General features: G+C 43.2%; 1 protein-coding gene across 2 annotated transcripts in view; it reads left to right on the top strand.

Annotated features, from left to right (window-relative positions):
* enpp1 (ectonucleotide pyrophosphatase/phosphodiesterase 1) overlaps positions 1–14639 on the top strand; it is a 75980-nt gene that overhangs the window by 23917 nt on the left and 37424 nt on the right. For both annotated transcript variants that reach the window (XM_080743978.1, XM_080743979.1), the window contains 5 exons: positions 3780–3877; positions 3992–4071; positions 7539–7658; positions 14280–14389; positions 14510–14575. In XM_080743978.1, coding sequence (XP_080600104.1) covers positions 3780–3877; positions 3992–4071; positions 7539–7658; positions 14280–14389; positions 14510–14575 — 474 coding nt within the window. The remainder of the gene's footprint in view (positions 1–3779; positions 3878–3991; positions 4072–7538; positions 7659–14279; positions 14390–14509; positions 14576–14639) is intronic.

Genomic DNA, 14639 nt, shown 5'->3' with positions numbered 1-14639 from the left:
CCCAGCCGATTACAGTTACAATATTGTTACTAGTAATATAAATATTAACTTAACAAATCATCAACATAGATTGATTTTGTCTCAATTCCAAACAATTCATATGATATGTATGGTAAAATAAACAGTGAACTTAGAGTTGAAGCATCTGGCAAGAGAAAGCCCTCTTCAGTGTGTCCTACAACAGACAGGAAGACAGACTGCTTGCAGGATGTGAGGTGCACACCACATGGCGTGCTCTGCTGGCGCACAAGTAGGCCATGTATGGCTTACTTGTGCACAAGCCGCAAGTTGGCACCTCGACAGAGTGCAGTTCTAGTTTTAATATATTATTATTTTGAATTGTCGTCTGTAATGACATGCCTTTGAGGTTCAAAGTGGTTAAAACTCTCATAAAGTATTATTGCACCATTGCCTGCTGGTGTGCATAACTCTTTTCTCAGAATGTATCTTGCCTATCTTAACCGTTGACTTATTATAGCTGCCTATAATTAGTTGTATAAAAGCGATGGTGGTTTTACACTGTCTCGTGATTGTAGATCTCGTACGCTTATTTTACCATGCAGATTCATGTTGGTTACTTGTTGTTGTTCAAATGTTTTTGTTAATTTGATTTGAGCTTGACCACGACATGTTTAAAATGTTATTTAGATCAAGGGTTCCCAAACGTTTCAGTATTGTGACACCCCCCAAAATAATCAGAATTTGAACTGGGGACTTGGAATTGTAGGCATTACATTTAGTTTGATTCTGTTCCACAGATAAATATTGTGAAAATAACCGAACTACAAGCTCATAACGCCTCGCACTGCTTGTAGATCGGCTATTTTCACAATGTTTCCTCTTTCTTACGTAATATTTGACAATTTGGGTACCATCATTAATTCGGCTGTTCGGTGCAGCCAAGATTTTGTGACTCCCCGAACCGAACTGTAATAAATTCAGCTCTAAAAGTGGAGTATGTATCGGCCCTTGTTCTCTGCTTAGTCCGATCTTACACTCGTAAGTCACTCTGGATAAGAGCATCTGCTAAATGCCTAAATCTCACCAGCCTTGGAAATCAGCCAGCTACTGTAGATCTCGTGGCTGGAACTGTTGCTGTAACCTGAGGAGGAAAAACACAGTGGTATTGTGTCTTCGGTCTGATGGCCTTGGCTGTATTTGTGTCCCGTTTAGCTCTTTAAATTGTGAAAGAAAAACAGAAACAGCCCACATACAGTACATTAGTCTGGGGTTTTCATCATTGTGTTTAGCTTAGCTGAATGTCACCGTCTCCATGCAAAGTTAATGGTGCTGATTTAAGTGTGATGCACGTGAAGGGGAGTGGTGTTCGTGCGTGCGGGTACTTGAATTACTGTACTTTTTACTACCACTTTTTTGGGGGGGACGATTTGAGCTTGTAGATCGGCTATTTTCGGTGTGTGAAGGTTAGGGCGGTCACGATTATGACATTTTACATGAAGATTAATTGTCACTCAAATAATTGTGATTAACGATTTAATTGTGTTTTTGTCGTTGACAATTACATTACTGTTTGGCTTTTAGGCTTTGAAGTTGCACATGGTACAGTAGATATGACACATGACATAAATATACAAAGAAACTACTGACATATTTGACAACTTTATACTTAAAAAAATAACATTGATAGTGGAAATAGCAGATCTACAAGCTCACAACGCGTCACATTTTGAGCTTGTAGATCTGCTATTTCCACAATGTTTTACTTAAAAAAAATATACAAACACTTTTCAAAATGGAAACAATTATGACAATTATGAAAAATAGTTAATAATTGCGATTAGACAATTATGTAATAATTGTGACAGCCCTAGTGAAGGTATAACTCAGCTTTAGGGTTCGGGATAAAATAGGCAAAATGGCAAAATTGCCATTCGTAAAATGTTGATGTCCTCGCAAGTATAGTAAAAACGTGCGTGTGCATGCACGCGTACACACACACAGACACACACACACACACACACACGCACTCGCGTGCATGCATTGGTGTTCCTCCTTTAAGGGGAAGGGTGTATCCCCAGACTCAGTCTGGAAAAGCAAATGTATGGTTTCTCTTGAAGCTATTTTGGGCCCAGAGAGACTTCACACATCTTTGAACTAATGAATGTTGTCTGTGCTTTGTGTAATTTCACCGTATTATGTTAATGACTGACGTCAGTGTGCGTGTGTGTGTGTGTGCGTGTGTGTGTGTGCGTGTGTGTGTGTGTGTGTGTGTGTGTGTGTGTGTGTGTGTGTGTGTGTGTGTGTGTGTGTGTTATGGGACTTCATTGGCAGTAAATTCAGTTAAATCTCCTTTTTATGCATGGCTTGCCTTTACAGGCTAATAAGAGACTCTCCCACAACAACACTTTCACATTTACATTTGTATTTATTGCACATTACACGTCCGAGCAGTGATTACAGCGTAATGTAACGTTATGAGAGCTTCGTAAAAACATAACCATGTAATATGTATCCAAATGTCCATAAAAACACCATGGCATGACATGAAATGCAACCATGGCATTTTGATAACCTCACGACTAAAACCACAGATATAGCAGGATGTAGCTGCGTGCATAACCTTTAACTGTGGCCGAGTGGGCGGTGACGTATGTGCAAAGCGTTTTCGCTGCATTTTGGCCACGAAAAGGGAAGGGAAAATGCCTCTATTCGGGTGGAACGGAGAGATCCGTTTGAACCACGAGGCCTTTGATTCATCTGAGCCGTGGTTCTCCCTTCCTCTACGGGTCCATGTGTCTGTGTGGGCAGCGTCTTGACTTTCCTCCAGTCAAAGAGACGCTTTGTGTCCACTACACAACACCAACTACTGTAGCACGCTGTCACGTTACCTCTGAACTGCAGCCAAAGATAGACTCATAGACTTGTGTAGTATCTAGAGATGAGCTATTTGATTTCTCTTCATGCATACAGTACCCCGGTCTGTTCACATGAACCGTTTAAGCCGTCTATACGGTATGTCCTTAGTTGACCGGTGTCCTCCGGGACTTTGATTGATTGATTGAACACCTAGTACAAATAGTATAGTCAAAAGGTATGCTAAAAGGATAATACAAAAAAGCCCCAGGGGCTTGTTTCCATTCTGGTCCATTGTACTCAATTCATCAGTAAGACATTACATACTTTACATACATATAATTTTCTTTTCTCGGGGAGTACAGTTTACATACCATAACACAGCCTTACAGAAGGCCTTCAACTGAGATGTTGTAGTACAGCCTGAGAATGCGGTGTTCTACTCTAAACTTCTTCAGGCGGAGCCAGTTGTGTGTCTGAGCCCCTCCTCGATGTGTACTCGAGGAACTTGAACTCACTGACCCTTTCCACTGCAGCTCCATCGGTGAGGATGGCCGCATGATCTCTCTGCAGTCTCTTGAAGTCCACAATCAGCTCCTTGGACTCGTTAAGGGCGAGGTTGTTCTCCCGGCACCAGAGTGCCAGTGAGTTAGTCATGCGTGTACAGGGAGTAGAGTAGAGGGCTCAGCAAGCATCCCTTGGAAGCTCCAGTGTTAAAGGTCAAGGGGTCAGATGTGATGCTGCCCATTCTCACCACCTGGCTTAAACCCTACATATTTAGTTGACCAGGCCTACCCCAAATCTATTCATCGACAATAGACAATCTACAAGCTTGTAGATCAGTTATTTTCGTTGAACATTCGCGTATTTTCACCAAACGTTTGTCTTTTATGACAAGCCCAGAGTCGCGATGCTACGGTTCATGTGGTTAAGTTCCATATTCTTCTTTTCTTTTCACCCCCAAGGTTTTCCAAGCCCCCTCTCATCCTGATTTCCTTGGACGGCTTCAGGGCAGGATATCTGAAAGCCTACGGCTCCCTCCTTCCAGTCATCAGCAAGTTACGTAAGTGACAGGGAGAGGAATGCCCTTTAGTTGACCTCACACCATGCCATATCCTGATGTACGACACTCCCTAATTGTCCTATGGATTGTCCATTTGTGTGATGTATTTTTCAGGCAACTGTGGTACGTCAACCCCTTACATGAGGCCTGCCTACCCCACAAAGACCTTCCCTAATCATTACACCCTTGTGACGGTATGTCTGCCATTGCTTTCCAGTCAGAATCAACTTTATTGTCACAAACACTCAATTACAGAGTGTCTGATTTCTTTTGTGAGCTTAGAGATGGGCAGTATTTGAAATATTGGAAATACGTATTTCAAATACATGTATTTCAAATACTGCCCATCTCTCAGGCAGAGTTAGAAAAAGGAAGAGAGAATAGAGAAGAGAAGAACACAAGTCAAGTAACAGGAAAGGTGCAGTCAAAATACCGTAAATACAATTTCAAATATTCATGGGATGATTTACAAATCGCAATGGACAGATGGCACTACGGAAAGCAGAAGCGCTTCTTGTGCAGGTGGAGAACATATGCAACCGCTGCATTTTAAACATAGCAACAGGTAGGCCTATGCAAAACCACAGTTTCATGTGCATGGTTTAAATTAGTGATTCTCAACCTGTGAGCCAGTAGGCTGAGGAATGAGGATATTGCAAGTGGGCCCCCCAAATAATTGGCCTAAAATGAAGATCTTTATGATAAAATAACAATATAAAAAGATTTATGTTAACAAATGTCATGGTATTGTTTCTTTAAAACCTTGGAAAAAAGGTTTTCATTGTGACAGAGATACATAGGGAACTTGAAGTATAATATTAGCCCCATTAATCCAACCTGGAATGCATTAAATTGATTTATCGTTTAAAGGGATATTCCACTTTCAAAAATAATTTGGTAGTTTTATCGACTAATCAGGCTTTTGTGAACACCCTGGGCAGTTTTTAATTTGCTTGATTCAGTTTTTAGGTATTTGATATACATTTTATCAGACACTCCCCCTATACAAACCCATTGTAACTTCAAACTCCATTTTAACCATGATAAATTAATCAAAAACACCCTTTTCTTTTCTGGTGAATCATACTACCCTCCAAATACGTGAGCTTTTTTCGATACATTTTTCATTTATTTTTAAAAAAACTTGGGAAATGAAAAATATTTAACACAACAAAATGTATTTAAAAAGAAAAGAAAAAAAGCTATAAAAAAAACATGGCCAGCTCATGTATTAGGGGGGTAGTATGAGTCACCAGAAAAAAGACAGTGTTTTTGATGAATCTATCATAGTTAAAATGGTTAAAATATCTAAATACTGAATCAAGAAAGTGGAATACTTAACGAAGTGGTCAGATGGGTGGGACACTTTCACCATTTTGGCGTGTTGGTGCTGCAGCAGAGAGTGCAGACACAGTCCTACTGTATACTGACTGACATACTGTACCTGAGTGGCATTGAGTCGCTTGTTCAGCAGTCAGTCAGTTAGCCATCATCAGTCAGGTCAGTCTAGGTCAGGGGTTTTCAAAGTGGGTGACGGGGCACCCTGGGGTGCCGTGACGGCAGTCCAGGGGTGCCGCGAGATAATTTGATAATATTTGGAATTTATTTGGACAAATATTATTTAGTATCATTTTAAACTTGAAGTACAAAGTTATTTTCAGTCAGTTCTAACCAAAATGGCTATTATCTCAGCGTTTTCCTCGCAACATAACTACTCAAATATCGTCACTGTCGGGCAGAAACCTCGTATCTCGAAGTTTCAAATGTGTATGTCTTTTGCCCTGCTTCATCATACAAGACCGTCGCACAAAACTAGTGAAAACAGCAGATCTACAAGCACACAACGCCTCGCAACGCATACAAGGTTTCCACCCGACAATGATGAAATGCTATAAATATAAGGTGCTGGGAGTGAAAATAATAATGTAGGGGAGCCTCGGATTAAAAAAATATTTATGGGGTGTCCAGAGACAAAAATAGTTTGGGAACCCCTGCTATATACTGATTGACAATAGCCCAACCCTACCCTCCCCTGCCCCTTCTTTGTATATACTGTTTGTTTAGACTTACTGTTTTCTTTTTTGTTTTTCTTTACATATCTACTGCATAGTACTGTGTTCTATTTGTCTGTCATTCAATGTTATATGAGATACTTCAATGGTTTCCAGTGGAAATAAGCTTAGTCTTTTCATGGATCTCCTTTTAGTAGACCTTGTACCAGTGAACTGTACCGTCATGAAACTGTACCCTTTCCTATGCAAACTTCTAATAAAGTCTTCAATCAATCAATCAATCAGACAGACAGACAGACAGACAGACAGACAGACATACTGTACCTGAGTGGCATTCATGAGTCGCTTGCTCAGCAGGCTGTCAGTCAGCCATCAGTCAGGTCAGTCTCGGTCAAACTTGCATTGGTTACACACAGGAGTCTGTGCCGTTGTTTACCTGAAGTTTCCAGTGCGGTTCTTCAGTCCTGCAGTGCCCATATTTCCCTTCCATAAACGTTAAGACTCTCAGGTGTTTGCCAGGACCTCTTATTGCAGTCTTTGTCTCTTGATTATAACATAGGGTATACATTGGGTTCCCCAATAGGCGGCCGCCTATTGGGGCTACTGTCCGGCACACACCAACCCCAGTAATAATGGTGGTATAAGAGCAGAAACAACACTAGTATATCGTCGTTGTCGGGTGGAAATCTCGTATCTCCAAATTTGTACGTTCTTTCGCAAACCATACAAGGCCGTCGCACAAAAGTAGTAAAAACAGCAGATCTACAAGCACACAACGCCTCGCACCGCAAGGCGTTGTGTGCTTGTAGATCGGCTGTTTTCACTAGTTTAAATCATTTTTAAAATGATAAATTCAAAACTAACGGTTTTGGACATACAAGATTTTCACCCGACAACGACGAAAACTGTCGCTGGAGTAGTGGGAACGCCACCGTCGCCCCCTGCAATGTTGTGGCCCTTGGCTTGGAACCCTAGGCATAATTCGGCCCTTGGGGAAAACTAATTGGGGAACCCTGGTGTATTGGTTACACACAGGAGTCTGTGCCGTTGTTTACCTGAAGTTTTTCCAGTGAGGTTCTTCAGTCCTGGAGTGCCCATATTTCCCTTCCATAAACGTTAAGACTCTCAGGTGTATGCGAGGACATCTTATTGCAGTCTTTGTCTCTTGATTATAACATAGAGGCTCCTGTTGTGGCCTAATGGCTAACATGTGTTTCTGTGCAGCCAGTATGATTGTACCTCTGCTGCTTGAACATGTGCCTTTAATTAAAGCAATTAGCTATCGCAGCTTTCTTTCAACATACGCTGGGTAATCCTGTGGCTGCCACATATCTAACACACAGAGAAGATAGAAGGTCATGATACTGTAACCCTTTGTTAGTCAATTGCCACTGTCTGCCGTTGTCAATGTGTATATAAGAGCCTCACTTCAAATGTGTCTCTGTTTGTTTGTTTGTTTGTTTGTGTGTGTGTGTGTGTGTGTGTGTGTGTGTGTGTGTGTGTGTGTGTGTGTGTGTGTGTGTGTGTGTGTGTGTGTGTGTGTGTGTGTGTGTGTGTGTGTGTGTGTGTGTGTGTGTGTGTGTGTGTGTGTGTGTGTGTGTGCGTGCGCATGTGTGCGCGTGTGTGTGCGCGTGTGTTGATCTGTGCAGGGTTTGTATCCAGAGTCTCATGGGATCGTTGACAACAAGATGTACGACGTGACTCGGGACGCCTCGTTCAGCCTGAAAAGCGCGGAGAAGTTCAACTCACAGTGGTACCAGGGGGAGCCGGTAAGATCACTCATTCGTGATGGCACAAAATTCAGCTTCGAGTTCAGATCCACATCGCTGGTCTAGAGTGAACGCTAGACTAATTTCAATTACATAATATAGTCATGATGAGAGAAAGGAGCACAAGAAAGGAGCATAATACTGTAGGAAAAGTTCAGATAACAGGCCATCAATATCAAATACATTGTGTGTGCTCAAAAAATGTATAAGCAGAATATCACAGTCTTTTGTGTAAATGAGAGACATCACTTACAGCAGATACAGTATATAGCAGCAGATATAGAATATCAGATTAGCTTGTGCAAATGAGTAGCAGCAGATATCAGATATCAGTGTATACATAGTGATAGTACCAGTGCACAAATAGTGGAGGCATATTCATAGTCATATATAAATAAAATGATAATCCCTGTATGCAGCCAGGGTTTATTTACTGTGGCGCTGGTGACAACTAGGGCTTAGCGCTCTGTCATGTCAAAAGCCTGATGAATGACAGGTGTAAACTGCTACAAGCTGTGTAAAACAGGGGGTCCGCCAGGTGACACAGGGGTGAAGTTCCTGCTCACCACCGCTGCGACTGGGTTTCAATTCCACTACGGTGCCCCCAGCTTGGCCGGGTGCTCCAAAAACATGGTGCCTGTTCAGCAAGGTGCGGAACTGGGAGGGATAGCTGTGCGCGATAATGGAGTCCGTATAGGATACGGGGGTGAAGCGGATTGGCTGGAGCGGAGGTCGGGAGCGCTCTGCTGTGTTCACTTGGCTCATGCGACCTTCGCAACGCTCGTCAGGGCGACTCGCTCGCTACAGCTCGCTCGGTGGTGTCTCACGTGGATCAAGGTCGCCTGAGACGGCACGCTTCTGTCGTAAAACACAGAAAACAAGCGCTCCTTCCGCACACGTCTCCTACGGATTCCAATATAGCATCCTGTGCTATCAGTGTTGCCATGTCTGCTTATTATAAGCGACTTTGGGCTTGTTTTTCTTTAAAGTTGCTTGTAAATATTGGTAGTTGCGGGTTACGTCCTTTTGGGCTTGTTTCTAAAGTGGAGTTGCATATTTGGGCTTGCTTCCTAACGTTGTTCTCAAACATTTTCAAATCAAGGCCCCAAATTAATATGTACTGTTTTTGTCAGCATTTGTCCACCCATATTAAAATATTCTTTTGCCAGGGATCCCTGTACGAGATTTGTTGTTGAAATGTTGGTCACAGGAACCATCATGGGAGAATTTGGTTGCAAAAGTCCTGCACCCCTATTGTTACTATTGCTACGCCTGTCAAGTTTTCCCCCCGCCCTCGCAGTCAAATGGGTAAAATTGGGAATTTCAGTGAGAAAGATTCCAAAGGAATGAGACCTTACCCCAAGTGAAGGAGTTAAAATATCTCAGGGTCTTGTTCACAAGTGGGTGAGGGGAGGACCGGGCGGGAGATCAGCCGGGGAATCGGAGCAGCAAGAGCGGTACTGCTTGGCTGGTACTGTGTTCACTGTATGTTGTGATGAAAATAGAGCTTAGCCAGAAGGTAAAGCTTCTGATCTACCGATCACTCGTCCTTCCTACTCTCGCCTATGGTCATGAAGTGTGGGTCACAATTAGGGCTGGGTGCAATAACCGCTATACCGCCATACCGCGGTTGTAATGCATACCGCGGTGTGGAGTGCATAACCGCGATTATACCGCAATCTATATTTTATAACTAAAGATATTATTTAAAAAAAGGTTCTAGCTTAAGTTGACGAGTTCACAGCAGAACTACAGTATGACGACAGTTATCGCTATAGTGCTTGGTGTGAACTTCCCTTAAGCTGGCCATACACTAGCCGATAATCGGGCCCGACTGAATCGGGTAGAATTAAACACTACAGGATCATTTTTTCAGATTATTTTACCAGATAATCTAAACGGACTCAGACTAGCCGTTTTGAACAGTCGGGCGCTCCGCACGCTACAGGATTCTATCCCGATTGAGTCGGGCTCGCACACAGCAATAATAAATAATATAATGAATACAAGATGCCACGGGGGGTGTTCTGAGAGCTGTGCTTTGCAACACGCACGCACACGCACATACAAACACATGACGTTATCCACTGACTCAACACACAACACCGCCTCACGCAACGAAAAAAAAAGCTTCAATATGGAAGTTGTGTCCTATTTTGACGATATGAGTTCACTTGACACGTTTCATGTACATCCAACTCTGACATCCCCTCTCTCTCCTGCGCTAAAGCACCGCTCCGTCCTTCTCATGGCTGATGGTGCCTGATTTATGATTAGTCGTATGACTGTGTAGCGCACCCAGAACAAGATCTCCAAGACCAAACTGTGTCTGTCCCGTGCCACGTTGTAAGCTTGTAGATCAGGATGGGCGTGTACTTCTTTGACTCCTAGAGATGGGATTTATGGTCCTTTGAAGTGAACCGGATCTCTGGGATCCGTTCCTTTCAAAGAGCCGTTCAAAAGACTGGCTCATTAGTTACTTTGTAGATTTTGATTATAATTACAAATAACTTCAACCCTATATACATTTATTTCTGCCATATATTGTTGCATTGTGAGCTTGTAGATCGGCTATTTTCAAAAGATTTTTCTACATTTTATTCATTGGAAAATCTGTGAAACAGGACATTCTGCCTACTTTCTACTATTGGTACTCTGTAGGCTACATTAATTAAATGTTGAATGATACCAATACGTTTGTACTTTTACTCAAGTATATTAGCATTCCAAAAACCTCTACTTGTGGCAGAGTATTTCCACATTGATTGCAGTAGGCTATTTTCCCACCACTGTTCATTAGAAAGGAACGGCTCCCTACTGCGAACCGGATCCCATCGTTCATTTCAAAGAGCCGTTCAAAATACTCGATTCGTTCGCGAACGTCCCACCTACTTGGGATGTGTGCTGGTCGCGGTCTTTCTTCTGTTTGTTTGATATGCGCTGCCGTTGAGTTTTAATTTAAATCCCAATCATTCATGATACAACCTGATGGACGGACGGACGCTATGAAAAGTGTGTCTGTGTGCGGGCGCGCGCGTGTGTGTGTGTGTGTGTGTGTGTGTGTGTGTGTGTGTGTGTGTGTGTGTGTGTGTGTGTGTGTGTGTGTGTGTGTGTGTGTGTGTGTGTGTGTGTGTGTGTGTGTGTGTGTGTGTGTGTGTGTGTGTGTGTGTGTGTGTGTGTGTGTGTGTGTGTGTGTGTGTGTGTGAGAGGCAGAGGCCGGGAGAGGTGGAGAGAAAAAAAAGAGATGGATCTGTCACTCAGTCATCAGATGTATGCTCAGAGACTTGCATCTATCAGCGGCTGCTGTACCTATTTTCTCTCAGTTCCCTGCTGCTCTTCCAGTCTTCCAGACAAGTACTGATCCAGGAAAATATCAAACGTGTTTGAAAAGAGTCGGGCTACCCCCGATCGTCCTCCGAGCCACTCGGCTGGGCACCGAGTGGATCTGTGAGACCTCACGCTAGACGACGTTCATGCCCGATTGTCGGGCCCGTTTCAGTCGGTGGCAGCCCGATTGTCGGGGGGGTAATTAAATAGCCCGATTATCGGCTAGTGTGCGGCCAGCTTTAAGGCCAGTCCACACCAATACAAGTTACTAGCTGCAACTCCTTGCAACAAAACTGTTGCATTCAATTACTTGCAACTATTCTCCCCAATGGCAGTTGCAAGGAGTTGCATTGGTGTGACATGCCTTAAAACTGTTTTGTTGCAAGAGTTGCGACAATTTGCAAGGAGTTGCGTTGGTGTGGTGACAGTTTAGAACTAGGTGCAATAACTGCAATACAGCGGTTGAGTAATGCATACTACGTTTTTTTTTTCTTCTTCTTTTTTATCATTCAAACCACCTTTTTGGTGGAGATACCGCCATACCATCGGTAAACAGGGACTTATTACTGCGATAATTAAAAACCCATACCGCCCCAGCCCTAGTCACAATGACCGAAAGAACACAAAAAAGCAGTTCAGTTCGGAAGATACTCAGAGTAGAGCCACAGCTCTTTTAGGTGGAAAGGAGTGCAGTTAAGGTTGTTTGAGCATGTAGTCACGTCCCACTGGGAAGAGGCCACAGGGCAGACCAAGGACCAGATGGGGGATTATATCTCCATGATGGCCTTGGAACACCTCAGGATTCCCAAGTTAATTTGACCCAGGAAAGGGCAGTCTGGAACTCTCTGCAGGAACTTTTAACCCTGTGTCCTGACTCCAGATAAGCAGATTAAGATGAATGGATGGATGTAGATTCCACAGGAAATCTGCGAGTCGCGGACGTCAGAGAGTGTGTTTGAGAGAAACTGCGTGCGTGCGTGCACATCCTTGCATGGAAAGTGCAAGTCGACAGCAAATACCTTCGAAATTTAGAGGGGGAGGTGTTTTTCTCCTTACATACTTACTGGTAACCCTATGAATGTCCTGTGGACTGTGGAGTCTCGACTCCTCAGTAATGGATTTCAGCCCCAATCTGACAAAATGAGGTAATCGGAGAACGCTATTGGTTTTACCTTTCACACACGGTTGAGTGCCAGGGGCTCGTGGGACTGCGCCGCGTCCTTTTTCTGTGGTGCGATGAAAGAGAGAGAGAGAGAGAGAGAGAAATAGAGTGATATTCATCAAAGTTGAAATTTGATGGATTGAGCTGTGCGTGAGACCTTCAATGCCGATTAATCCTTATCCGACATCTTTCCTCTTGTTTTTGGCTTTTTATCTGCTGTTGGACTCGTAAGTTTCATATGCAAACCACTTCTTTGTTTTCTCTAATGCTTCTTCTTTTTTTGTGTGTCATCCTTGATGATTGATTGACGACATTTTATTTCACAAGATTTCTTGTTACTTAGGGGAGGCCATGGGGCTGGCTGTCCTGTCTTCTTCCCCTTGCTGACGTTGGCTTAGGCAGGGTTTGAATCACTCACCTTCTTCATGAAGGGCACATGCACTAACCATTACACCAACGTCACACAAAGATGTGTGTGGACCGGTGGAGGGGGCGTCCACCGAAATCTTAACAGACCTTCTGCACCTAGTTGGCCGTTCAAGGGAGGGATTTAGTGAAGGGTGAATTGGTATAATGACTACATTAGGGAGGGGGGAAAAGGTGGTGTAAAACAGCTGTTCAGTGAAAAGTTAGTGTTGTGTTTGACCTCTTAATGCAGCAGTGAGACAATGTTTAGAGAAACAGACCTAATGAAGCCAGAAGGTTAATTTATAGCAAATTAACTGAGTCTTGTTTCTTTTCTTTTTTTTAGATTTGTACAGCTCTGAACAAAAGTCTTTACCAAGACTAAAGTAGAACGTGATGATGATGCGTAACATATTGTCGTTGTAGGGCAGTAAACCTTGTATTGCTTCTTATTTCATCTATATATGTATGTTTAAATGAATGCTCTGTTTTATACTCTGACAGCATACAGGTTATTATCTAACCTGCCGACGCTGTTCGACCCAACGGGAGTTCGACCTATGGGGCAGTCCCCCTATATTTTCTCTTTTGGGTCTCGAGCTTTTGGAACCACTGCGCTAAAGGACACAGAGAGAACACGCTTAGTTGTCACACGCGACGCGTTTGAGAGATCAACGATGAATTGCCGTCGGGGGGAAACAGTAGTTATTGTGCTCTGATCATGTCGCCATGCGCGCTGTAATTTGAACATCGGGAGACACTTGTCTTGTTGACAGCCTCTTCCATGACAATCCCAGCAAACAGAGACGGGCCTCCCGCTGTAATTACGCACTGGAGGCTTGTGCAAGATGACAGCCTGCGAGGGCTGCGGCTTTGTGCTTGTTTAGACGCTCTGTGGTTTTTACATTTGAGTCGGAGAGAGAGAGGCCTCGTAAATCTCATTCTTCAACTCTGTGACAGCAGCCAAGCCCCCCACGTTCCTCACTGACATACCGCTTTCTCAGGAGACTTTAGATATCCCTCCCCTCTGGTCGTTCGTTTTTACATTTCTCAGAGCGTAAAATACATGCATTTCCTTTGGGGAAATGTTGACTCTTTGAAATGTTTGATATTTATGTTTGTTAATATCACCATTTAACCACTTAATAAAGCAATCATGTTAACCACATTAACCCGGTGTCCCTATTTTGTTCAATCACGTTGTGAGCTTGTAGATCGGCTGTTGTTGCTATTTGTCGTACAACAATGTATATACTGTAGGGCTTCAGTATTCAGACGAGTCTTACTAATACCTTTATCGATACAACTACTTTAAGTACAGTAAACTCACTGTAGCCTTCCACCACATGCTGATACACTTAGGAATAAAACTGTACGCAGACTTGACTGAACTGTGAGGCTTTGACTTAAACTGTAATGGGTTAACCGCATGGACCCTAGCGTGCCTACTGTATATTCAGTGGAATTGAGGGAAAAACAGGGGGCCAAGTATAGAGCCCTAGGGGACTCCCGTCAACTAAGTATATACTGTAGGGGTTAAGTGGTTAAACAGTGTCACTTTGATGTATTGCTACTTGATGAATTACATACTGTAGACATTCACTATGTATACTGTAGCACAATGTGTCTGATTTAACCATTAAAACTACCCTCTCCTCTCCTCTCCTCTCCTCTCCTCTCCTCTCCTCTCCTCTCCTCTCCTCTCCTCTCCTCTCCTCTCCTCTCAGGTCTGGCTTACAGCCATGGACAACAACCTGAAGGCGGCCACATTCTTCTGGCCAGGTTCAGATGTAGCTGTCAATGGCAGGTTCCCTACTTACTACAAGAAATATGACAAGTGAGAGAAATATGAATACCTCCCTTATGATCCGAATCCCATTTTTGTCATGGTGAGATGTTATTAGTACATAGCAGAGTATTCATAATAACATGACGCGATGTCATTCTGTTTTCACAGGAGTGTTCCGTTTGAGAAGAGAATTGCAACGTTGTTGGAATGGCTCAGTCTACCCGAGGGGGAAAGGTATTGCTTACTATGCATTAGTAGGCAACTATATTCTTGTTTACATAGCCTTGAATCTATATTT

The sequence above is a fragment of the Nannobrachium achirus genome (genome assembly GCF_963921795.1).
Source record: "Nannobrachium achirus genome assembly, chromosome: 16".
Taxonomy (NCBI): Eukaryota; Metazoa; Chordata; class Actinopteri; order Myctophiformes; family Myctophidae; genus Nannobrachium; species Nannobrachium achirus.
The sequence above is the reverse complement of the archived record's forward strand: the minus strand, read 5'-3'. Positions and strand labels throughout refer to the sequence as shown.